The sequence below is a fragment of the Geotrypetes seraphini genome, chromosome 11 (assembly GCF_902459505.1).
Source record: "Geotrypetes seraphini chromosome 11, aGeoSer1.1, whole genome shotgun sequence".
Taxonomy (NCBI): Eukaryota; Metazoa; Chordata; class Amphibia; order Gymnophiona; family Dermophiidae; genus Geotrypetes; species Geotrypetes seraphini.
The window spans coordinates 60,721,036-60,746,795 of record NC_047094.1 but is presented as its reverse complement, the minus strand read 5'-3'; the positions used below and the strand labels follow the sequence as shown (position 1 = coordinate 60,746,795).

The 25,760-nt window shown below is 40.8% G+C and overlaps 1 protein-coding gene across 4 annotated transcripts in view; it reads right to left on the bottom strand.

Moving 5' to 3' along the window:
* Positions 1–25,760, bottom strand: part of C11H16orf96 (chromosome 11 C16orf96 homolog) — a 214,308-nt gene that overhangs the window by 79,289 nt on the left and 109,259 nt on the right. For all 4 annotated transcript variants that reach the window (XM_033914529.1, XM_033914532.1, XM_033914533.1 and 1 more), the window contains one exon: positions 13,524–13,609. In XM_033914529.1, coding sequence (XP_033770420.1) covers positions 13,524–13,609 — 86 coding nt within the window. The remainder of the gene's footprint in view (positions 1–13,523; positions 13,610–25,760) is intronic.

Below are 25,760 nucleotides of genomic sequence, written 5' to 3'. Positions count from 1 at the left end.
GCTATATAGTTTGGTGTCATCTGCAAATTTAATGAGCTCACATTTTGTTCCCGCCTCCAGGTCGTTGATAAATATATTGAACAGGAGAATCCCAGCCCCAACCCCTGCAGAACTCCGCTCGTGACCCGTTGCCAGTCTGAGTAATGGCCCTTAACTCCAACCCTCTGTTTCCTGTCTGCTAGCCAGTTTTTGATCAATCGGTGGACCTCCCCTTGCACCACGTGGTTCCATAGCTTCTTGAGCAGTCTTTCGTGTGGTACCTTGTCGAAGGCTTTTTGGAAGTCAAGGTAAATGATGTCTATGAATTCCCCTTTATCCACCTGGCTGTTTACCCCTTCAAAGAAGTACAATAAGTTTGTGAGGTATGACCTACCCTTGCAGAAGCCATGCTGACTAGACTTTAGCTGCCCATTGTTTTCGATGTGCTCACAGATGCTGTCCTTAATCAGCGCTTCCATCATCTTTCCTGGGACCAAGGTCAAGCTCACCTGTAGTTTCCTGGGTCACCCCTTGAACCCTTCTTGAAGATGGGTGTGACATTTGCTATTTTCCAGTCCTCCAGAACCTCTCCAGTTTTTAAGGATAGGTTGCATATTTGTCGAAATGGCTCTGCTATTTCGTTCCTTAGTTCCTTGAGTACCCTTGGATGAATGCCGTCTGGACCTGGCGATTTGTCATCTTTAGCCTGTCTATCTGCCTGAGGACATCTTCTTGGCTTACCTCTAGTAGTTCCATTGTGTGACAGTTTTGGATAAGTATTGTTTCTTTTGGATATGATTTTCACTTTTTGGTATGGTTTTTGACTTTGTTTGTGATTTTGTGTGAGTTTTTTGAGGGGGTTTGGCTGGCAGGGTTTGTGTGGGGGTCGCTCAGGTTGTTTGTGTTGAGTTTCATTTACTCACTTTGATTGTTGATTGGTTTGATTTCTGCACACACAGGGCGCTCGATGATGGTGTGCGGGTGGAGGCTTATGGCCTTGACCCAGAAGTGAAGTGTCGGAGCTGAGCTCCTATCACTGAGGGTTCACACTGAGAGCGCCCTATAACATCATATAATGTGACATGTTTTTTGACATATTACATTATATTTGGTTTGTAAGTTGTGAGCCAAGTTAGACACTTTGAGCTTCCCCCTCACAGACCTTGATGTGACATGGTTGCCTTCTTTGTTTTTTCTAGTTTACCTCTAGTTGGACCAGCTTATCGTCCTGATCTCCATTTACAATCTCTTCGGTTTCCGGAATGTTGGTTGTGTCCTCCCTCATGAAGACTGATGTGAAGAACTCATTTAACTTGTCAGCTATCTCTATTTCCTCTTTTACTACTCCCTTTCTGTCTCCATCATCCAAGGGTCCCACTTCCTCCCTTGCTGGTTGCTTCCCCTTAACGTACCTGAAGAATTATGTTTAGTTGCAGACCTAACTTATCTCATGTTCTAGCCTGCCTACACTGGGTGTTTTAGCTGGGCATTTTAGCTTCTTATGGTTATCTCAGCATACACAATATTGTATTCCGCCTTCCTGGACATGTAACAGAAAGACTGCAGGGCTTAGATAAGTGACCTGCAAGTATGAGCTTAGGACCAATGATTGTTAAGAAAAGTAACATGTGAAAAGTTATTTCTAGAATTCAGTTGTATAGCCAGAAAAGTGTATAAATATCTCTGTAACTTCCTGGTTTTGACACTTCTGAAGCTGCCAGCTTGGGGGCTCAGGGGTCCGCATATGCTTAATAAAATATACCTGTCGCTTTCTTCAAATCTCTATGTTTTGTGGCTGACCGAAATGACCTTTCACAACAGCTATCCTAACTCTTCCCTCCTGAGCTGAAACCCCTGGAGACACATCTTCAATGTGAAAGGATTTGCATCCCCTGTTGGGTAAGTACTGGCTACAGGATTATTTCCTGCTTCACAAAGGTGATGTTTTCCTTTTAGGAGACCTCCCTCCTCCACAGTAGCACAGGGCTGCCAAACTAGAGGTGGGACTTCTCTACAACATCCCTGTAGGTCTCCTCTATGTACTCTCTGTCTCCCTCAGCTACTCCAAGTCTGCTACTTTAGCTTCAAGGGAACAGACTCATTCTCTAAGAGCTAGGAGCTCTTTGTGCCAAGCACACACATATAACTTCATGCCAACTGGGAGATAATCATACATGCAACACTCAGTGAACAGCACCCCTCTTGCTGCTGAACTACTGTCTGCATCTTAGTATTATTGAGCTGTTTAACTAAACCTTGCTAACCTGCTAGGAATGTTAGACTAGTATACAGTAGAGAGCCAAGGATTATATTCTCTGAGATCTCAAGACAGAGTCTTATTGGCTGTTCCGACAATTTGATCCATCACTAAGGTTACAAATCGTTCATGTATGTTCCAGGCAGCTAGTCCTCTACTGTGGAATTCGGTGCCAGACTCTATTCATCCGTTCACTGATTTTTTGGCATTTCAAGAAAGTCTGAAAGCCTTTTTTTATTGCCTTTTCAGATCTGCCCACTTTGTAATTTTGTATTTGTCTGGTTTTAAAGATATTGGAATAAATTACATTACATTAGAGATTTCTATTCCGCCATTACCTTGCGGTTCAAGGCAGATTACAAAAGAATATATCTGGCAATTTCCAGGGGAGTTAAAGAGTAGATCATGTTGCTTCGGGGAATTGGGAAGGTATTGGGAAGTAGGAAGGTACTTGCGGTATTAAGTTGTTTTCAGGGATTTTCATGTATGTTGTTTGTTTATAATATTTTGTTATGTGTTATTTCATTATGAATGTAATATTTTGTTTTAATTATGGATGTATTCTTTGTTATCCACATAGATGGTTGATATGCAGGCTATAAGTGTTTTAAATAAATAAATATTGTGTGATTTATTTAGAGTTTAATTCTTAGCAAGTTCTCTGGTTGCCCTAATTAGAATAATTGACTCTAAATTAGACTATAAGTGAAGAAATGTGCTAGGGATAGGTGGGAGTTGGGGAGTGTGGGTGGGAATGCCTTCCAGAGACTATTTAAAGTTGTAGGCTGGGACAGTTAAGTTTCTATCTCTAGTAGAAGTTCAAGTTTAAAAGCTATGGGGAAAAAAGGCTTTTATACTATGGAAACTAGGTAATAAGTAATGTTTGTTCTTTTAAGATCTAAACTGCCTTTATAAAGGAACCTACAATTTATCTTTTATCGCACAATTATCAAAGCACAGAGCAAAATAATGGAAGGAAACACTCATATGGAAAATACAGGATCACAAAGCATATTTCCAAATGAAAAATTTTATCTTAAAAAAAAACCCTCACTGTATTCCTTACAAAACCCCCAGTATATTGTTTTGGGAGACCCTCCGAATCTGCGGTTTCAGTATCCACGGATTCAGTTATTCATGATTTTCTCTGTCTAAGGATTTTCCTCTATTTTTCTTCTATTTTTAGGCTGTCCGAGCCTCCCGGATCTTACCTGGTGATCTAGCGGTGACATGGGGCAGGAGCGATCTTGCTATGCTCCTGTCCCGTGTAGAGCCATCATCAAAATGGCTGCCGTGAGACTACAACGGGAACTCACGGCAGCCATTTTGATGACGGCTCTGCACGGGGCAGGAGCATAGGAAGATCGCTCCTGCCACGCGTCACTGCTAGACCACCAGGTAAGATCCAGGGATGCAGGAGGGAGGTGGGGGTGGATTGGAGCCAGTCGAAAAACTTATTCGTGATTTTTCACAATTCGCAGGCCGGCTTTGCACCTAACCCCCGCGAATACGGAGGGAGAGCTGTAGTTATAAATCTATATACTATTAAGAAAACATGAAAACGCTGAAGAATAAGGCACCATCAGCTAGACATGAGAATTATTATAAATTAGGTTGCAGATATTGCAGGAAAATGAAAGTTTAGCAACATTTGTTGGCAAATCCTGCCTTTTTATTATCCAGAAACAGTCTCATTCATTTAGGGTCAAACAACACATAATTTATCACTGAAAAATTTAATAGGACACTTAGCAGGAAAATGCAGGAAGAACAGCCCTTCAAGGGCCCTTAACTCCTACTTCATTTGATGAAGACTTGCCTTTATCCCAAGTCTGATTCCAGACATCAGGATGAATCCATATGTGCTGTCTCAAAACATAATTTGATTTTGACAGAAATACAATCTCAAGAGTGACTCATCAAATACAAAGACAAAAGACACCAAAATTAGGCAACTCTTTTAAATGTCCTCATCTGATGACTCCAAATAAGCTGTTGAATCCAAACTGTCTGATGAAGATATCACCATTTCTGTATCCAATCAACACTTTCTAAAATGGAAGAATAGATCCTTCCAAAATTCAGAGATTCATGCAGAAACCTCTAAAACTGTTTGTGGATTACAGTAAGAATCCAAAGGAAGTTTAACATTCTCAGATTCAATGTTCTAGATCTGTTCTCCGCAATTTTTATCTTGTTAAAAAGACGTAAAGTCTTCATCATTGCCAAGCTAGTTCCTTGTAAAGAGTTAACTTGTGATCCCATATAATTTTAACTTGTACTTTCCATGTTGTTACATTGATTTCTCTGTACCTAATTCTGTTATATCTTGTTTGGGATGCAGTGATCAGAATTGTACACTATATTCGAAGTATGATCGCACCATGGAGTAATACAAAGGCATTATAATATTCTCATTTAGTTTTTCATTCTTTTCCTAATAATTCCTAGAATTCTATTTGCTTTCTTAGCCATCATTGCACACCACGCAAAAGGCAGCTCAGTATCAAAACAAATTGAGGAATAGTAGTTTTCCTCTTCCTCTTGTCCATTGCAGTGAACAGAATGAAATGTATAGTAGGTAAAATCCTTAATTAAGAGGGCATCTTGCCCAGCCAATATCATCTTGGAACTCTCTCCCCCAGGACAATTTTGTAAGAAGTACATAAACTAGTATATAAGCCTATGAAATTAGCCTCTAATGAGGGTAAGTATGAAATCATAAGAGCAGCTAATCAAAGCTTCAGCTAATATGCGTACTGTGACCTCATTAAGACATCTAGCAAATGCAGTGAAAAAAAAAATTTGGAGGAATGAATGAATGTGATTCATATTGCATTGCTAAAGTTCAAAGGGAGAGTAGCTCAGGAGTAGTTCCCCTACCTGCTAAGCACCAATATCTGTCTTATCATTCCCTCTGTAATTTCCCCACCTGAGCACTGGGTATAGAGATGCACCTTCATGTCCAGTTTGTCTGTCTTGACTAGATTGTAAACTTTTTTTATTATTATTATTTACTTATTCAATTTCAGAACTACATAACAAGCAAGAAAACAGAGTCCAAAACATATCTAGAAATATAAATTACAAAGGTATACAATTAAAGAAAAAAGGAAAAATATAATTACACCATCATAATTAGGAGATGTCAGTATCCAGGAGATAAAACGAAGAAAATAGATTATTCTACAAGTAAGGACAATACTTGACTTTCCTGAACCAATTACATTCTATCTAACCTCATTAACCCTGGAGAGATTCTTAAGATCTATAGAAGATCTCAATTGAGCTGGAACAAAAAAAAAAACACATATTTAATCCCCAGATAACATACCATGCATTTACATGGGTAAACTTATAGAAAGGAGCCTCCGAGTCTCTTTTTTTCTTCTCTCATTAATAAAAATTATCTTCTTCTTTCTTGAGTCATCTTCACCAGGTCAGGATAAGTCCAAATCCTTTGTCCACAAAGCAGTTTTTGACTATTGTGGAAATATAGCTTTATGATTGCATTTATATCTTGCTCAAATACAAGTGAAACTATAAGAGTTGCTCTCTCCTGTACTTCAGTTAAAGAAGTCTCCAATAGATTTGAGATATTTCCCAATTAGCTTGATTCTTCTTGAGCTTGTCCCTGAGATTGAACTAGATTTTTACTCAAATCTGTTTTCTGTTTCAATGATAATTGAGGTAAATAATATATTTTATTAATCGGGGGAATAGCTTATTATGAAATCTTTAGGAGTAAGTAGAACAGATTTGGGAAAATTCAATACTCGAAGATTAAGCCATCCTTTATAACTTCACAGACTGTTTCTTTAAGTATATTTACTTCATTCTGAACCTATTACAATTGGCCTAAACATTCTGTTTTCACTAAATCCATGTTTTTAGACAGTCTTACCAGCCATCTGGGTTATCTGAGTGAGAAGATTTTTCCACAGTAGTATCCAGCTTTTTCAAGATCATCCAAATTTCTACTAGGGAAACCACCAGAGAAACACTGGAATTTGCAAATGCTCTTTTGCATATATCCTCAGAACTTATTTGATGGGTTTTCCTTTTTCTCAGTCGATAACCGCATTAACACCATCCATCCCTGCGGAATCATCAGGTTGAACCTGTAAATCTGCCGGACACAGCAGTAGGTTAGATGCTGGGGGGGGGAGAGTGAGACATCAAGTCCCAAAGAGGAGAAAAGCGCTCCCTCGCTAATCTCCTCAGCTGGAACCCTACGCACCAGCAATTCCAGAACAGGTCTGAAGCGGCCAAGGGTAGGCTGAGTCGGTGAAGATATCCGAGCAGGAGAGGACACAGCTTTAACAACACCCTTTCTTTTAAACTTTGATGCTATTTTAAAATTTGATGTCGTTTTGTTGGGTTTTTTTTTGTCTTACTTGTTTTTACCCTCCTGAAATGTATTATGAATGTATGCCGCTTTGAAATTTTGAAAAGGCGGGATAACAAAATTTTAATAAACTTGAAACTTAAAGGAAAAAAACAAAGCAGGTAAATAACTCAACTGCCAAGAAACGCTAGCACATGCTGCCAGAAATCAAGCCGCCATCTTGACCTCACCTCTTTCTATCATGGAGTTTTGATTGTAAGTTTTTTTGAGCAAGGACTATCTCTTCTATGTACAGCGCTACGTATGTCTAATAGCGATATAGAAATGATAAGTAATAGTAGTAGCAAAATGTCCTCTTATCCTCTCCTCTCAGAAAGAGAATCTATTTCTGTGGGTAAAGCAATTTACCTGTGGAAATGGTTTGAAAATTGCACCCAACTATGACCAGAATGACAGAGATAATTATGACACTGTTTGTGAACAGTGTGACAGGGAAGCTCCTGTCACAGTGAAAACTACTGCTAAAACTCCCCAGAATGCAGCACAGGGCTCTGTAAAACCCGGCCTGGAGCCAGAACAGCTGGCCCAGCCAAGAGAATGTAAGCCAAGGCAGGTCCCAGCACAGCTGAAGAGCCAGTTAGGGAAGGCTCTGAAAACCACTAATTTCCCCTATCACTCCTTTCCCCAAGTCAGGGAGAAGCCTGAGACCAATTTGGAGAGGGGTGGAGTCAGACCCAGGAGTTTGCCTTATAGGCAGTCAGTTGGGGTGGAGAGGGGAGGACACAGCTGACTCGGATGAGAGATGCCAAACCACTCAAGGAGGTTCCAGGTCACGGAGGGTGCCTAAGCCCCAGCATGATCGTATGACAGGAAGCCAGCACCTAAGGAAAGGTGGTACAGCACTTGGGAGGTACAGTGACTGGCAGCTTAAACCCCAGAGAGAAGGGCTGGAAAATTATCCCCAGGGAAAAGCTGCAGGCATTTTGGCAGACCTGCAGAAAGGGGGATGGGATGCACAGCCTGGGAGAAATGAGGAAATGCTAAGCCAGAGTTCCCATGAGGGTGAATGGGAAATGTGCAGTGTCCCGAGTGATAATGTAAGTGAAGAGGACATGGACCTGGGGTATACAGTATGTGAAAGTCCTCAGCTAATCTCATGAAGAACGTTCTCCAATTGTTTTCTTTGTTTCACCCGGAAGCCAGAGCATTACTGGCAGAGCTAATTAGGTGAGAAAAACTTGTCTGAAGATAAAGAGAGCTGAGAGGTGAAAAGGCTTGACACAAGCCGTGCTCAGCTATAAAGCCAGAAGGTGTTGGGGTCCAGAGAGATCAGTAAATCCCAGTGGGGATACGAGCTGAGGAAGGCATTGAACTGAGGCAATATTTTGAGTTTATAGTATTTTTCCCTTTGATAAGGAGGGGCAATCCAGCTCCTCAGTAAAACCCCTAAGACTCACCTGGACTGTGATATAATAGCATGCAGGATGCACCCAAAGGACTCTAACAAACCAATGTGAATGTTTTCTTTTTGCTTCTGTTTTCTTTTCTTTGTACTTTGGGACACTAATAAACCTGGTACTGTTTTTCAAGGAATCCGGTATCCAGGTCTTCCTTTCACCACCATATAAAAGGCGTCCTAAAATTCTTGCTTGTGGTCCGAGCCGGAGTTTCCCACCTACTCGGGGACGGGCCCAGCCACAACAGAAATTTTAAGGGGCTTGGTGGTGAAAAAGGTTCAGAATTTTAAAGATAAAAACCTTATATTCTGCCATAAAGAAAACTCAAATTAATTTCTCGGACCTGGCACTTAATCTTGCTCCTTGGGCTATATGGAACTGCTAACCCTCTCCCGTATAATTGCCCATTGTACTTTTGAGCAGTATGGCATTGTTAATCTGTAATCTTACACAGAACTAAGACATAGAGTACTTTATGTGCAATACAGAGCAATTTAAACTTGCTTCGGAATGGAATAGGTAGCCAATAATAGATCAAAAATAAAGGTGTCACTTGATCTGACAGTCGAATATTCCCTAATAGTCTAATTGAAGTATTCTGCAGCATTCTTAGGAGTTTAATCAAGGATTGAGTCAATCCTATATATATATATATATAATGTTAGCATAATCTAGTCATGATGTACATAAAGCATGAATCAAGGTCTGAAATGCATCCTCATCAAATATGCCCTCACAGCCTGAAGTTGCTTCAGCATGAAAAAGTCCTTCTTCACTACTGATGAAACTTGATCATGAAATGATAAAGCTGAATTAATTATTACTCCCATATATCTGAAGGTAATAACTGGGATTATCTACTTGACAAATAGCGTAGGAGATATATTAAGGCAAACACATTTCCCTGATATCTATCATGCTGTGTTTTTTGCAACAGTCAAGGTACTGAAGGAAATAGACTTAGTAGATAAGGACAGGTTGTTCACCCTCTCCAAGGTAGGGAGAACGAGAGGGTACTCTCTAAAATTGAAAGGGGATAGATTCCATACGAACGTAAAGAAGTTCTTCTTCATCCAGAGAGTGGTAGAAAACTGGAACGCTCTTCCAGAGTCTGTCATAGGGGAAAACACCCTCCAGGGATTCAAGACAAAGTTAGACAAGTTCCTGCTGAACCAGAACATACGCAGGTAGGGCTAGTCTCAGTTAGAAATATAGAAACATAGAAAGATGACGGCAGATAAGGGCTACAGCCCATCAAGTCAGCCCACACCATTGACCCACCCTTATAATTCTACTGGCCCCCTTATCTCTACTGACCTGCTCTATTAAGTCAATATCCTAGCAACCCTATTCATTGGTATGACCCTCGCAGTTATCCCACATAGGTATCCCATTTATTCTTGAAGTCTGGGATACTGCGGGCCTCGATCACCTGTACTGGAAGCTTGTTCCAATGCTCTATCACTCGTTCCGTGAAGAAGTACTTCCTGACGTCTCCACGAAACTTCCCTCCCCTGAGTTTGAGCGGATGTCCTCTTGTGTTCGAGGGTCCTTTGAGAAGAAAGATATCATCTTCCACCTTGACCCGTCCCGTGATGTACTTAAATATCTCAATCATGTCTCCCCTCTCCCTATGCTCCTCGAGAGTATAGAGCTGCAATTTGTTCAGTCTTTCTTCGTACGAGAGACCTTTTAGCCCCGAGACCATCCTGGTGGCCATCCGCTGAACCGACTCAATTCTGAACACATCTTTACGGTAATGTGGCCTCCAGAATTACACACAGTATTCTAGATGAGGTCTCATCATGGCTCTGTACAATGGCATCATGACCTCAGGCTTCCTGTTGATGAAACTTCTTTTGATACAACCCATCATCTGCTGAGCCTTAGATGAAGCCTTCTCCACTTGATTGGCAGTCTTCATGTCTGCACTGATGAACACTCCCAAGTCTCGTTCTGCCATAGTCGTGGTCAAAGTTTCTCCATTCAAGGTTAGGGCGCTGGTCTTTGACCAGAGGGCTGCCGCGTGAGCGAACTGCTGGGCACAATGGACTACTGGTCTGACCCAGCAGTGGCAATTCTTATGTTCTAATTTGTGTCACTCTTGCCACTCGACTACTGCCCACAATCCTTCCTGCAAAAGGGATAAGTCCAAGTTGATCAGCGAAACCCTTGCCAAAATAAGGGCATTATCAGCATAACAATAAATGCTTAGTCCTTTTTCCTGAATTAACTTTATCAAGGGACTTACAAATGATGTTAAATAGCAAAGGTGACAATCCTGAGCCCTATGGGACTCAACATTCTAACATTATGGAGTTTGAGTCATCAGATCCTTGGCTCACAATATACGAACTATCAGTAAGGAAAAACAGGAACCACTTTAAGGCCCCATCTACAACACCAATGGACTTTTGACCGAGGTTGAGAGGTGTGGCTTGTGATAGGTCAAGGATCTGGTTTATGTACTGTGATGCTATTCTAAAGTTATGCATAATTTATGTTTGTATTGTCAAATTTTTATGCATGTTTTTATGTGAACCGTGTAGGCTATATGTGGTATATAAACTTTTAAAATAGTGATTACTTTAGGGGCAGTGTTTCAGCTGAGATTTCCATGTAAATGTTTTGTCTCATATCAAGGGAGTAATTATATTTTCTTTGAACCTGCCCAATTAGTTTTTTTCCTAGAAGGTATAGGAGTCTCGACACAGCCAGAATGAATCAGGATATAATGCGGTATTTAACTAAAGGATAGGTTAACATCTTATTACTGCTCTATTTCCTTTTCTTTTTCTTTTGTCTATGAATTTCCCCTTTTCCCGAGGGGTTTACTCATTTTGCCTCTCACCCTCAGATTGTGGACTGTGTTAGATAAATATTTCATTGTTTAATTTCTGGTGCTTAGTTTGTATAGCTAAGTGAGTTTATAATTTTGTATTTCTTTGATCATCTATGTATATTGGATGTATTGAAATGATAAAAATTTTTTAAAAACCTTTTAAAATAAATAAATCATGATCCACTAGGTCAAAAACAGCCATCAGATCTAAAGAAACTGCTAGCACCAATTTACTGCCATCTAAAATTTCTCAAATCTCACTAACCATGGTTGGTAAAATAGTCTCTGTGCTATGGCCCCTCCTAAAGCCAGATTGCCTTGGTTGTAGCACATTTGTTTTTTTATGTAAAATCTAAGACATGTCTCAGTATTACTTTTTCAATCAATTTTGCTGGCAGACACAGATATCGATCTGTAGATTTTAGCAGTGTGCACATCCAGGGAAGGTGACTTCAAGACTGATCATACTCTTGCACATTTCCAAGTTGATGATACCATGTTTTCTCGCAAACTGTTATTAAACAATAATAAAGGACCTACCGGTAATCCTTGCTTTGTCATCTTAACCCAATTCAACAGGATTGGGTCCAGTCGGGGTCTGGGCAGAAGCGATTTCCAATCACTCCTGCTCTTGCTGGTGTTAAGTTCAAAATGTTACCAATGACCCTTTGTGAAAATCTCGCAGTACTGCTGCTAGGGTCAAGCTGCCATGTTTGCCCTTATATATCAGTTTGATACCTGGCAATAGTAGCTACGAGTCACCAGGGCAGTTTGGAACGCAATGCCAACAAAGGAAGAAGTGACTGGGAATCACTCCTACCCAGACCCCACTAGACCCCAGAGATTTTTCAAGGTAAGCCCAGTGGGTCTTACAGAAGGAGGAGAGGTCAGGGATGGGACGGAGTCTTGTGTCCTCTTTTTTTACTTCACAAATATGGTAAAAGTGGGGCCTACAGAAGGAGGGGTGAGGGGGGCAGAATCTTGTGTCCTCTTTTTTACTTCACAAATATGGTAACCCTATCTAATATAATAAAATGCTAGGCCACGCATGCACACTTCCTATGTGTGCGCCAGTTTTCCGTGAGCTGTAGCGACACATAGGAAGTGCGCATGCGCGGCTTACGCTCTGTCCTGCTCCCTGATGAAAGACGCAGCGTCTCCCTTACACTAACTTTGCCGTCGCCGCCTCTCCGCTCTCTCTCTTCCTCCCTCCTCCCCCCCGAAGCGGATGGCCAGCGGCTTACGCGCATGCGCTGGCTTGGCGCACCAGAGGGCAAGATGAAGGGGGTGCGGAGCAGCGCTGGTGGCGGCAGTGTCCGGTAGGGAACACGTCCACAAGTCCCCCCTCCCGCATCAACTGCTGCTGCTCCTGTTTTAAGCGGCCTGCTGAGGTTTGCGGCTGGCTGTAGTGAACCTCGCAGGCTGCTCTCCACATGGAGAGCGGCCTGCGAGGTTCACTACAGCCGTTCGTAAACCTAAGCAGGCCGCTTTGAACAGGAGCGGCAGCACCAGAAGCAACCATGGGTGGATGGAGGGAGGGGGAAGAACGGGAGGGGAAGCGAAAAAGAAGGACTATGGAGCAGGCAGGAAAGAGGGCTGCTTTGGGGGGAGGGGTGTGCTGGGGCCAGACAGCAATCGGGGGGAGGAACAGATGGGGGGCCATGAAGCAGGCAGGCATTGCACAACAGGGGGAAAGGGGGCTGCTTTGGGGGGAGAGTTGTGCTGGGGGCAGACAGCAATCGGGGGGAGGGAGGAACAGAAGGGGGGCCATGAAGCAGGCAGGCATTGCACAACAGGGGGAGAGGTGAAAGGGGGCTGCTTTGGCAAGCAGGGGGGGCCAGGGAGACAGACAGAAAGAAAGATGCACAGACAGGGGACCTGGGAGAGACACAGACACAAAGAATGACAGACAGACAGCGTCCAGGGAGAGAGACAAATAAAAAAACAACAACACACCATACATACAGACATCTACTCTAGCACCCGTTAATGTAACGGGCTTAAAGACTAGTATAAATGTAATCAAACAGAACATAAAGGCAGTGAAGTCTCCTTTATAGCTAGATAATGACCAGGTCAGAATAAATAGTTTCAATTTTACCTTCTACATTTTGAATGATTCTGGGCCTTTGCCTAGTCCTCAATGTTTTAATCTACACAAGTTTTACAGCTTAAACCAGAAAAGTAGTAAGAGCTTTGATATTTGCTGGACAGGACAATGTAAGTACAATGTCCAAAACCTAATCATCTAGTCACTCCAAGACCAGCATGAATTTCAGCAGGTAGCAAAACTGGATGCTCTTTGGACATGTTCTTTTAATATTTATTCCTGCCTTTGCTCTAGCAGACTTCACAGTCTGGATAGACATCACCATGACCAATCTATGAAACATTTCCAAGTTAGCTGTGGGAAAATATAACCTTACTCATAGCCAATCCTACTTGCACACTTTCCAACTCACAATGAAAAACATCCCTTGGACAGATGCTAGCCCCTAAAAACCTAGTTAACTCCAGAGGTTTGACATTTTTCTTCACCTGGGCTCAAAGACATTGTCAGTCATCTCTTGTCAGCTAAAACATTTCTTTTTGCAGGCTAGCAAGTGTAATAGTTGGACAGCAAATGCTTAAAATACTTACCTTCACTCCTTCCATCTGCAAGTTGTCTATTTCATCTTGCAAGTTTTGTAGCTGATGCAGTAAGTTGGCAGGAATATTGATGTTGGCTGCAAACAAAACAAAAGGTTAGTTCTATAAATCTCTTATGTGCATACATGCCAACAAAATTGGCACTTACCCACATTAAGTGCACCACATAGTATTCTATAAGATAGCACATAACTGGAAGGAAATGTACATGTGGGTATAGAATATACAGTATAGTATGCTAGTGGCACCTAATGGTAGCATTGTAATACTACCACACGAGATCTACACAAGTATAGAATACTATGTTATATGCATTTCATGGTGAACCTAGGCATTCCCATTTATGCCTGCCTTTTACTTAGAGTAAACTGTCATGCCTAAATAATGGGACATTAATTTGGATTTATGCTAGTGCTCTATAACTGCTATCAAAATACAAAAGCCACTTAGCTTAGTATGTGGTCATAAAGTCTATTAAACAAAAAGTACTAGCTGTAAAGTATTTAGGTGCTGGACAAATTATCATGCGAAAGTTTGTACTTAGATTTCTAAGCTTTTTTTGAAACACTCCTTAAATTAAATAGTTTTTTATGTATGGATCTTCAAAGTGCAATCGGGGACATCATACTCCCGATTGCTTAGGTCTACATCGATCCAATTTTTAATGAGTTTTTTGTATATATATCACTATCTTTTCTTATTTCTTCTTATCTAAAAGATTCAAGTAACATAGTGTATTCTTCCTGCTGAGTGTTTTTGATGCTAGTACATCAATACATAGCGCCAAATCAGCTGAGTTTAAAAATGCAGGAAATACAAACGACCATGATACACGGCAGTTTAATGCTCCCTCAAACGGTAAGGGGCCGTTGAGGGGATATATAGCAAGGGCCCAGTGTTCCCGCTAAGCTGCGTTGGCCTGCGCTCGCGCACAAAATATTACATCGCAGCGCAAAGTTTCTCTTCACAGCGCACACACGCGTCGGTAAGGTAAGGGGACGCATTGGGGGGATTGCACTTCCCCACAATTGCCATGCTTCGGTTCCTCTTCTTCCTTCCTTCCTCCCCCCCCCCGCGGGACCCTGCGGCACCATCAACTCTTACTCCCTCTAATGTCGGCCCTGCAGCTCCAGACTTCCTCGCACCTTCTCCCCTCCCCCTTTGGATCGCTATTATTTTAAATGTTATAGCCGCGGAGCTGTATCCATCAGTGGAGATGTCTAACCTCGGCCTGCCCCGGAACTCTTACTGCAGCAGACGCCCGTCTAGGCAGGAACAGGAAGTCACTGTTGCAGTAAGAGTTCCGGGGCAGGCCGAGGTTAGACATCTCCACTGATGGATACAGCTCCGCGGCTATAACATTTAAAATAATAGCGATCCAAAGGGGGAGGGGAGAAGGTGCGAGGAAGTCTGGAGCTGCAGGGCCGACATTAGAGGGAGTAAGAGTTGATGGTGCCGCAGGGTCCCGCGGGGGGGGGGAGGAAGGAAGGAAGAAGAGGAACCGAAGCATGGCAATTGTGGGGAAGTGCAGAGCTGCAGGGAAGAGTGTTGCGGTACCCAGCTGGAGGGAGAAGGAAGATGAGGGAGGGAATTAAAGGAGATGCCAGGGCTTGGAGCGTAGGAGGAAGGTATGCCAGTCTAAGGGAAAAGGAAGGGGGAGATGTGAGAGCATGGAGGGGGAGCGAAAGATGGAAGAAAAGGAAAGGAGAGAGATGCCAGAGAATCAGGGAAGGGGAGATACCAGACTATGAGGAGAGGTGTGGGAGAGGGAAGGCGAGGAGAGAGATGCCAGACCAATGGGGTGAAAGGAGAGATGGAAGGGGGAGGCATACAGTTTCTGGAAGGGGCATAGAAGGAGAGAAGATGCCATATAGGGGAAGAGAGACGGCAGACAGTGGATGGAAGGAAGAGAGTTACAAGAAGATGAGGAAAGGAGAAACCACAGAAGACAAAGGTAGAAAAAAATTTCTATTTATTTATTGCTTTAGGAGACATGTGTCACTGTTTCTGTGAAGCATTGTATGCAGAGTCCAGCTTCTTGCTGGTTCAATTTAACCTTTGTCTATGTATTTTTATTTTATCCCCCCTTTTACAAAACTGTGAAGCGTTTTTAGCACCAGCCTTGGTGGTAGCAGCTCTGATGCTCAGAATTTTATGAGCATCAGAGCTGTTACCTCCGTAGCTAAAATCCACACTACAGTTTTGTAAAAGAGGGAGGGGTTAGTTTGTGATTACATATTCCTTACTAGGCGAAGGTGTTTTCTGTGTTCTGTGTGTTCGAAAGACATGGTTTTCTGTTAGGATTGACGGTGTAGGATTGATCTGTGCTGGTCTGGCTTGTTTAGTTTTACAATGGGTGTATTGATGTACTGCTCACTGCAATATGTAAGATGCTGCCTTTTCCTAGGTACTCATGTGTGACGTGTGGTTTGTTACTAAAAATCATGTTTTTCTTACAGATGGGGGGGGGTGCCAAAAAATGATGGGCCCCGGATGTTACATATGCTAGGTACGCCACTGTATGTAAAGATACCAGAAAGCTGGCGTAGCAAAAACTTCTAAGTTTTGAGTATTTAACCCTCCCACAATCTCACGGGCACTCGTTTCAAGTTTATTGAGATTTTGATTTAAACGCAATATCAAATATTTTCAATGCGTATAACAAAAATAAATTTGGGGAAATAAATAAAACCATTTGAACCAGTGTTCCCGCTAAGCTGCGCTGGCGTGCGCTGGCGCACAAAATATTACATCGCAGCGCACACGTTTCTCGTCACAGCGCACGATCGGAAGAGGCGTACGGCAGATGGCAGGGCGGCGAGAGGAGAATCGGGCGAGTTGGCTCATAACTTGCTGGTGCCCGATATTTTTGGCTCACGGTGAAAAAAGTTTGCTCACAACACCCGCCCGCTTAGAGGGAACACTGAGCAAGGCTGAAAGCTAAGTATACTCTATCATAGAATCATGAATAATTAATAGAAAAAAGAAAAAAGTAAATAGAAAAAGTAAAAGAACAAGTGGAGGAGGAGGTACCACGGGGTAATATGAGGAAATAACCCTTTCAAACTATGTTGTTTGTAAGACAATCTGATATCCCCAAGGACTTCTGATAAAAATTATTATAAAACTGCACCATATATTATTGCTGACTCTGTGACTGAGAGTGTGTGACTGCTGTTTGAGTAATCACGGATAGGAAGATTGTTACAGATCCCTCAGACGGTAAGCATGTGTAATTTTGGCTATCACTGCTATATTACATTGTTATTGTACTTGGATGTTGAATTATGAATACTTGAGTGAACATATTTTAAGTTCAATGTTTTTTATTGGTTTTATTAATAAAACAGTAGTACAAATATTTGACAGATTCTACAAAAAGTGTAATGAGTCAGAACCATAAAGAAATATAAAGAACAAGCATAAACAGTAGATGACAAACAGTATCTAAGAATTCGACATATTGTGACCAATAAAGTGTGCATCACTAGTGTATCAATGCAAGTGAAAATACATCAGTCATGAGTACGCAGAGCTTCACAGTAAACTGACAGAGGGTGCCATATAATATCATGTTTATTGACCCCTCCATGTTTGATAGCGAAACTCTGTTCATATCGCATAATTAAACAAACATTATGCCACCATAAAGTGTGAGACAGATTATCAGGATTTTTCCAGTTGGAAAATATGAGTTTCAATGCAATCAGAATTAAACATTTTAACAGTTTTGCATTGGGGTCATCAAGAGTGTTTGTTAACCCATAAGAACCATAGACCACCACAGCTAATGTCAGCTGTTCTTTGATTTTAAGTATATCAGTAATTGTTTTCCAAATTCGTAGCCAGAAAGTTTTTATAGGAGGACAGGAAAAGATCATGTGATCAAGTGTACCATCGTACATCCTACACGACCAACAACAGCTAACATCAGAAGTAGGCAATTTGGCCAATTTATAGGGGGTCCAGAAAGCTCTGTGCATTAGGAAGAAAGAGAATTGCACGATATTTGCAGAATGGAGTGTCAAAATGGTATCTTTCCATATTTTGGACCAGGTACTTAATTTCATAGTGACACCAGTATCCTGTGCCCATATGTCATACAAACCTAATGTAGCATCAAATTTGAGATTGACAAGCATTGTATACCAAGCAGATGTGTGTCCTTTGCATTTAAGCTTCATTAAATCATATAATCTCAATATAGAAGGTCTGGTTTGTTTAATAGATCTCAAATCATAACTCGCTGTAATAGCGTGACACAATTGTAGCCATCTATAATGGTGAGACGACGGCAAATGATAATCTTGACACAATTTTTCAAATGGAATCCAAGAACTGTCACAATATAAATGCGCTAGAAAAGTAATACCAGCCCGTTTCCCCGGAATCCAATTTATGGTTTTATCTTCAATGACAATTTTCGGGTTATTCCAAATAGAGATGTAAGTTGTATCCCTCCATTTCGTCTCTAGAAGATTATCCACGTCTTTAAGTGCCAATCTAGTGGATGAAACAGGATCACAAGGCAATTCAGGTGTAGTTGTCAGGAATGTGTCAGTAAAAACATCGGCATTGTTGATAGTAGCTGTTTCTAGAGTAACCCAAGCCGGGAAATCTTCATCAAAAGGGTCCAATATCCAGTGTGCTCCCTGACGTAACAACATAGCGGAGTGGTATTCATAGAAACTTGGAAATCGGACTCCCCCATCAGTTTTATCTTTTTTTAATTTCTTTAGACTGATATGTGGAGTAGAGTTATTCCATAGAAATTTGGTGAGTAAGGATTCAATCGACTTGTAAGTAGATCTTTTAAAATAGACCGGTATCATACTTAGTGTGTAATTTACCACCGGAGCTATCATCATCTTTATTGTGTCAAGATGCCCCCACCATGATAATCGAAGGGGCAGCCATCTAGTAGTCATTTTCAAGACTAGATCAAGAAGATTTTCCGTATTAAGTTGAATTGTTTCTTCAATCGTCGGTGCAAAAAATACACCCAGGTATTTGAGCTTTCTTCCAGACCATTGTAGTCCCATGCGTTGAATCGTTTTGCACGCTTCTGGGGCATTCAAAGCCATCACTTCTGTCTTTGTGAGATTCAACTTGTATCCAGATACTAGTGAATAAGAGTCAATGAGATTTAATGCAGGACGGATGGAATCCAAGGTAATATATAATAACACATCGTCTGCATAAGCGGAAACCTTAATTTCATTCCCAGCTGTACAGATACCTTTGATATCAGCATTATTCCTCAATGCTATTAGTAAAGGTTCAAGTGCCAAGTTGAACAAAAGAGGAGATAAGGGGCACCCCTGACGAGTACCCCTTGTTGGATTGAAGGAAGTTGAAAATAATCCATTTATGTATATTCTGGTGAGAGGAGAAGTATAAAGCACTCGAAGCATGGTAATAAAGTGCGGATGGAATCCAAACCATTGAAAAACATGGAATAAATAAGACCATTCTATCCTATCAAAGGCCTTCTCCGTATCTAAACTGACAGCAACCAATGGATCTGTCATTTCACCAGCTCTCGAGATGACATTGAGGAAAGTGCGAGTATTGTCACTAGAGAATCTATCGGACAGAAAGCCATTTTGGTCCTTTGCAATGACTTTAGGAAGCACAAGTTGTAGTCTGGTAGCCAGGAGTTTGGCAAAGATCTTTGCGTCAGTATTTATCATAGAAAGGGGTCTATAATTGGAAACTTTTAGTGGATCCTTATTTGGCTTAGGAAGTATTATTATTGTGGCCTCCGTAAAGGAACCGACGACATCCCCAGTTGTAATGAGATAGTTGAAATAGGTAAGCAAATGAGGCACCACCAGTTCGCTAAAGGTAGAGTAGAACTCATTTGTTAACCCGTCAGGGCCTGGAGTTTTTGATTTCACCATGGATTTGATTACCTCTATTAATTCAGAGGTGGTGATAGGCTCACTCAATCTTGCGTTGTCCGGTTCATCTATGGTGTTATGAGGTAGATCAGTGAGAAATCCAGTGATGTCGACCTCAGTGTCCAACTCCGATGCATACAGACGATTGTAAAATTTTTGGAAAGAAGACAAGATATCTTTAGGATCTGTCAACAAGGCGTTAGTATCGGTGTGTATCGCTGTTATATTGGTTTTATCTCTCCTACCCTTTAAGTAGTTGGCTAAACTATGGCCGCACTTATTAGTGTCTGCATAATAGATAGCATGTTGTGAGTAAATTTGATTAGCAGCTAATTTACTTAAAGTAACGTTGTACGAGAAGCGTGTAGCCCTCAGCTTACCCAACTTTACCATATTAGTAGTATCCAAGGAATGTTCCCTTTCCAAAGTTTTGATCTCAGATTCTAGACTAAGCAATTCATTCATTGCAGTTTTTTTCCGAGATGCAGCATAGGAGATGACAAGACCTCTCACGAACGCCTTAAAAGCATCCCAAATGAAGGGCCATCTTGTGTCTTTGGGTTTGTTATTATAGAAGTATTCAGTGATTGCAGACCCAATATATTATTGAAAGTCCTCCTCATGTAGGAGTGAGTTGTTTAGCCTCCACTGTCCTGTTGAGGAAACCTTTCCAAATGCAGTTAGTTGAAGTTGTACCATTGCATGATCTGACACACTAATTTCGTTTATGTCAGATGACTTTATGAAACATACTAATGATTGACTAATTAGAAAAAAATCAAGTCGTGATTAGGAGTTATGAGGCATGGAGTAAAAGGTATAGTCCTTGTCGTCTAGATGTGTAATTCTCCAAGCATCCACGAATTTAAATTGAGAGATAATATCTTGCAGTGAAAACCAATTTTTAGACTTTTTATAAGATATTGACGACTTCCTATCTCTTGAAGGGTCTTGAAAAACATTAAAGTCTCCTCCAATAATATAATGGGAGTCTCTACTTTCATTTAGAATCTCAGCTATTTCCTCAAAAATTTTTTAACATCATCCAAATTAGGGCCGTATACATTAACTAACATTAACTTAGTCCCAGCTACATCAAGGCATACCTTTATCCATCGGCCGTTAGAATCTGTAAGATGAGACTGAATGGTGATGTCTTGCCTTCTTTTGATAAACAGTAAAACGCAATTTTTCTTTCCTAGTGCTGGTGAATATAACACCGGAAAGGCCCAAGGAAGACTGCATTTTTTGGATTCAGATTCAGTAAGATGTGTCTCCTGTAAACAAATGATATCTGCCTGATATTTAGAAATGTAGTTAAAGATTTTTTTTTTTCTTAATCGGGTTATTTAACCCTTTAACATTGAGCGTTAAACAGTGAAGAGGCATACAAACAGTAATAAATGAATTCCCATAAGTGAAGCAATAATACACAAGTAATAGCACAGCAGGTACACGTGACAGCAAACACTCAGTTTGTCATCTATAGAGTAACAATAGAAAAAAGAGAAAATTAAGAATGTAAGCTCATTCAACATAGATGGAAGTTAAACACGGGAAAGTGAGCACGTGGAGAGGTCTCAAACATGGCCAATAGGCGTGAGCAAATAGCTGAAACTAGTCAGAATAACGAGATCAACAACATGTTCAACCACAATATAAAGTCAGTACCATAACACCGTGGTATTGACCAACAATCAATGACAGATCATTATAGTTGATATTAAAATGAGCAGAACATAAAAGATGATATACTCATCAGGTATTATCAATACGGCTCGGTGACAGCTTTTCAAGGTAGTCAGCAAGCTCGTCTGGTCTGGTAAAATCCTTTGTGCAGTTATTTAGTGTGATTCTCATTTTGGCAGGATATAGCATCCCAAATTTTGCTCCAAGCTGCTTCAGCTTGGGTCTATATTCCAACAGCTTTTTTCTGGCTTTAGCAGTTTGTTTGCAAAGATCTGGAACAAACAACAGGGTATGGCTTTCATACTTGATAGGAGCTTGTAATCTGGCCTGCTGCATTATTTCAAGCACTTGCATGTACCTGAGCAGTTTCACAATCACTGGTCTCAGGTATTTGCCAGGAGTGTTGGGCTGCTGGGTAGGGACCCGATGCACTCGTTCTACTTCAAATGCCTGCTTGAAATCCAACTTGAGCAACTTAGGAAGCATGTCTTCCAGGAATTTCACCATGTCTCGCCCTTCTCGAGCCTCAGGTATGCCAAGAATACGAAACTTGCTCCTTCGAGAGCGGTTGCCATAATCCTCCAGATCACTTTCTAGCTGTGTAATTCTGTTGAGTTGTCGCTGCATCAATTTGATATTTTCTGCATTTACTGTGATTTTAGATTCAGCTGTATCCAGTCTTGTGTTTAGGTCAGCTATTTCCGATTTAAAGGTCGATATTTCAGTCAGTATTTCATCCGTCACGGTTTTATTTTCGGCCATGAGGGAGCGGAGCGCACGCAGTTCTTCGAGTAAGGAGGCCGTGGTGACATCATCAATCTTGAGCGGCGGTTTAGAGGGAGAAACCGGCTCTAAACTGCGGCGCTTTCCCGATTTCCCCTATGCCTTAATGTTCACATACTTGCGAATAACTGTTTTTAAAACAATTAATGAGCTTAAACACGTCGTATTTGAGACTTTCAGTTTCACTCACGCCGGAGCTACACGCTTAAGCAGCCATCCCCGTCGCGGCACACTAGCGCCCCCGAGTGAACATATTTTAATAAGAAGTACAGTCAAACCATGGTTTGCGAGCATAATTCATTCCAGAAGCATGCTTGTAATCCAAAGCACTCGAATATCAAAGCAAATTTCCCCATAGGAAATAATGGAAACTCTAACGATTCATTCCACAACCCAAAAACTTTAATACAAAATACTATATGTACTTGTATTGCAAGACCTCGCTCATTCGTCAGAGAGAGAAGAACCATCGGCTCAGTTGTGATGATGTGACGTATGTATACTGTATGTACTCGTATCACAAGACATTGCTTGTATATCAAGTTAAAATTTAATAAAGTATTTTGCTTGTCTTTCAAAACACTTGCAAACCAAGGTTTTACTGTATTTTGTGCAGTTATAGATCCCCTCAACCCTGAAGAAAGTTTTCTGTGAAACATGCTTGTTGGGAGAGGTAGTGAAACAGAAGATTTAACAATGCACTGAATAATATGCACAAGATAAGTGGTATATAAGTTTTATTCTTTATTATTTTTTGCACAGTGATAAGAAGAAATAAGAAAAGATAAAGAGTGATATATACAAAAAAACTCATTAAAAATTGGATTAATGTAGACCTAAGCAATCGGAAGTATGTTGTCCCCGTTTGCACTCTGACGATCCATACATAAAAAACTATTTAATTTATGGAGTGTTTCAAAAAAAGCTTAGAAATCTAAGTACAAACTTTCGCATGAAAATTTATCCAGCACCTAAATACTTTATACCTAGTACTTTTTGTATAGTGCGAGAGAGGGAGAAATGTTGGATGTGACAGTAGAGGGGGGAGAGATGCACCCTGGATCTCTATCTCTCTTCCCCCACTCTCTTTGCAGCAAGGGAGAGAATGAGAGAGAGAGGAAGATATGTTGCCAATGGGGGTGGAGGTGAGAGGAAGAAAAGTTGGACTCATGGAGGGTCAGAGAGAGATGCTGGTTGGGGAAGGGAATGAGGTCCGGAGGAGAGGAAGTATACAGGAGGCAGAAAGAAAGAAATATTGGATACACAATCAGAAGGAAGTACAACCAGAGACTAATAAAATCACCAGACAACAAAAGTATGGAAAATGATTTTATTTTCAATTTAGTGATCAAAATGCATCATATAACAACATCTTTGTGCACAGATGCTATTATAGGATTGGTGTTTAGTGCACAGTATTGGCGCATCTCACTGGAGATGCCAAGTTATAGAATTACCCCTTTGACAGTGGTGATAAAGACATAGAACAAATCTGTGGTTATGTGAATCACACAAAAAGAGCTATTTTCAAAGAGACTCATTGGGTAAAAAGTGTTACACCCTCATAAATTAGCTTCTAAAATTTTTTTTACTGTCTACATAACTAAAAGTTAATTTGTTGTGTTTAGAATGGGCAAGGAAATATATGTTTGTGAACTGTTGTATTTTATAATCACAGTGTACAATTTCAAGCAATATTTTACCTGCATGTAAAATAGGTACAAGTAACTTCATGTACTTTGTTCCATGGCAATTTTCAAACAGAAACTCCATGCATTGGTTTAATTTGAAAACTGTTACAACAACACAACAACATCTACAGGTAAAAAGTATGCATAGACTTTGTATCAATGTGGGCAGATGGAAAATTGCCCCGTATAACTAGGAATAACAATCCAGGTTGGATTTTTTTTTTTAACCTAAAGTTTCATTGCACGATGATACAAGGGGTGTTCAATCATTTATCTACCTGAATATGAAAGAAAGTAGCAAGCATGTTGAAACAAGTCTGTGCATATTGTGACATTTCTCAAGGTTACTAATGTGGTTCAGTGTGAGTCTAGCATTCCAAGAAACAGGATGTCAGGAGAATCCTCATGCGAATCAAATAAGAAACTGCTAGATTTGGAGCATCGTTCAGTGATAAAATTTCTCACAAAAGAAGGGAAAAAGCCAAAGGAGATCCATGAATGCATGACTGCAGTTTATGTTGAGTCTGCCCCATCATCCTACAAAGTAAAATTTTGGAGTAAGCAGTTTAAGGATAGAGAGTCCATTGAAGATGACCCTCACACTGAACGGCCTGTGGAAGTAACTTCCACAGAAATGTGCAAGTAAGTCGAGGATTTAATTTTGTCAAAAAAATGAATTAAGGTTTCCCCAATAGCGGAAGAAATAGGCATCTCAGCAGCTACAGTTTGGAAAATAATTAATGAAAAGTTGGGCATGTCCAAGGTTAGTGCAAGATGGGTTCCAAGAATGCTGACACCATGTTAGACAGCCACAAGCTCCAGTGCTGTCAGGAGAACTTGGAGATGCTCCGTGAAGACCAAATTAATTTTTTTCATCATTTGGTGACTGGAGGTGAAACTTGGGTCGATCTCAGAGATCCTGAGTCCAAAATGGAGTCAATGCAGTGGAAACATAAGTCATCCCTGCCCCATAAAAGTTCAAGACAAAAAAATCTGCAGGCAAAGTCAAGGCAACTGTCTTCTGGGATGATGAAGGACTTTTGCTTCTGGAGTTCATGCCACAGAAAACAACCTTAACTAGGGAGAGATATGTCAACACAATGATCTCTTTGCAGGAGTCAATCAAGGAAAAAAGATGATGAAAACTCACAGCAGGCATGATGCTTCTTCACGACAATGCGCCGGTGCTCATGTCGCACAATCACAGGCTGCCGAGAATGTGGGTTTCAGCAGCTGAACCCTACAGTCCTGACCTGGCTCCCTCAGATTATTTCCCATTCTGTGGTTTGAATAAATTCCTCCATGGACAGCGGTTTTCAAGTTATGAAAACATCAAGGAAGCTGTGATACCCTGGTATGAAGGTCAAACAAAAAAAATATTTTCAAAGGGGTTAAAATAATTGCAGGAAAAGTGGATGAAGTGTATGGAGCTATTAGGAGACTATATTGAAAAATAAAACAAAAATTTTTTGAAAATTTTTTCTTTCCTATTGAGGTAGATAAATTATTGAATGTCCCTTGTATAGCCCCTATTTTAGAAGTTTGCTCATTTGTAAACAGCAGTTTTTACATGAATGGACTGGTATACACATATAAGCCCCTACTATCAAAAACTCCATTGGTTGCCCCTGGAGTCGCGAATCCTGTTTAAGTTCGCTTGTCTGTGTTATAAATCAATATTTGGTCTGGCCCCCACTTACCTAGTCTCCCAATTTAACCTGGCAAGTTCTATTAGGCCCACACAAAGAATACATCTGTTTACCTATCCAACAATAAAGGCCTGTCACTTCAAAAGATTCTTCCAGGCAGGCAAATGGAACAATTGGCTTAGTAACGTTATCACGCTCTCCTCATCCTACTTCAATTTTAGAAAATTGGTAAAAACAAATTTGTTCAATCGATTTGTAAACTAAGAATTTATACAGCTCTGCTAATTCAACCAGTAACCTTAAGAACTATATAGCTTTCCACTTCTTTCATTAATTAAGATTGTATTGATGACTTTGATTTGAGCCTCTTCACTGATTGTCCAGTGCTTCTTGTTGTAAACCGCCTCAAACTTCCATGGCTTTGGCGGTATATAAGAATAAAATTATTATTATTATTATATAAAAAGGACTATTTATATGCCATAATGCTCACCACATTTGCATTGCCAGGAT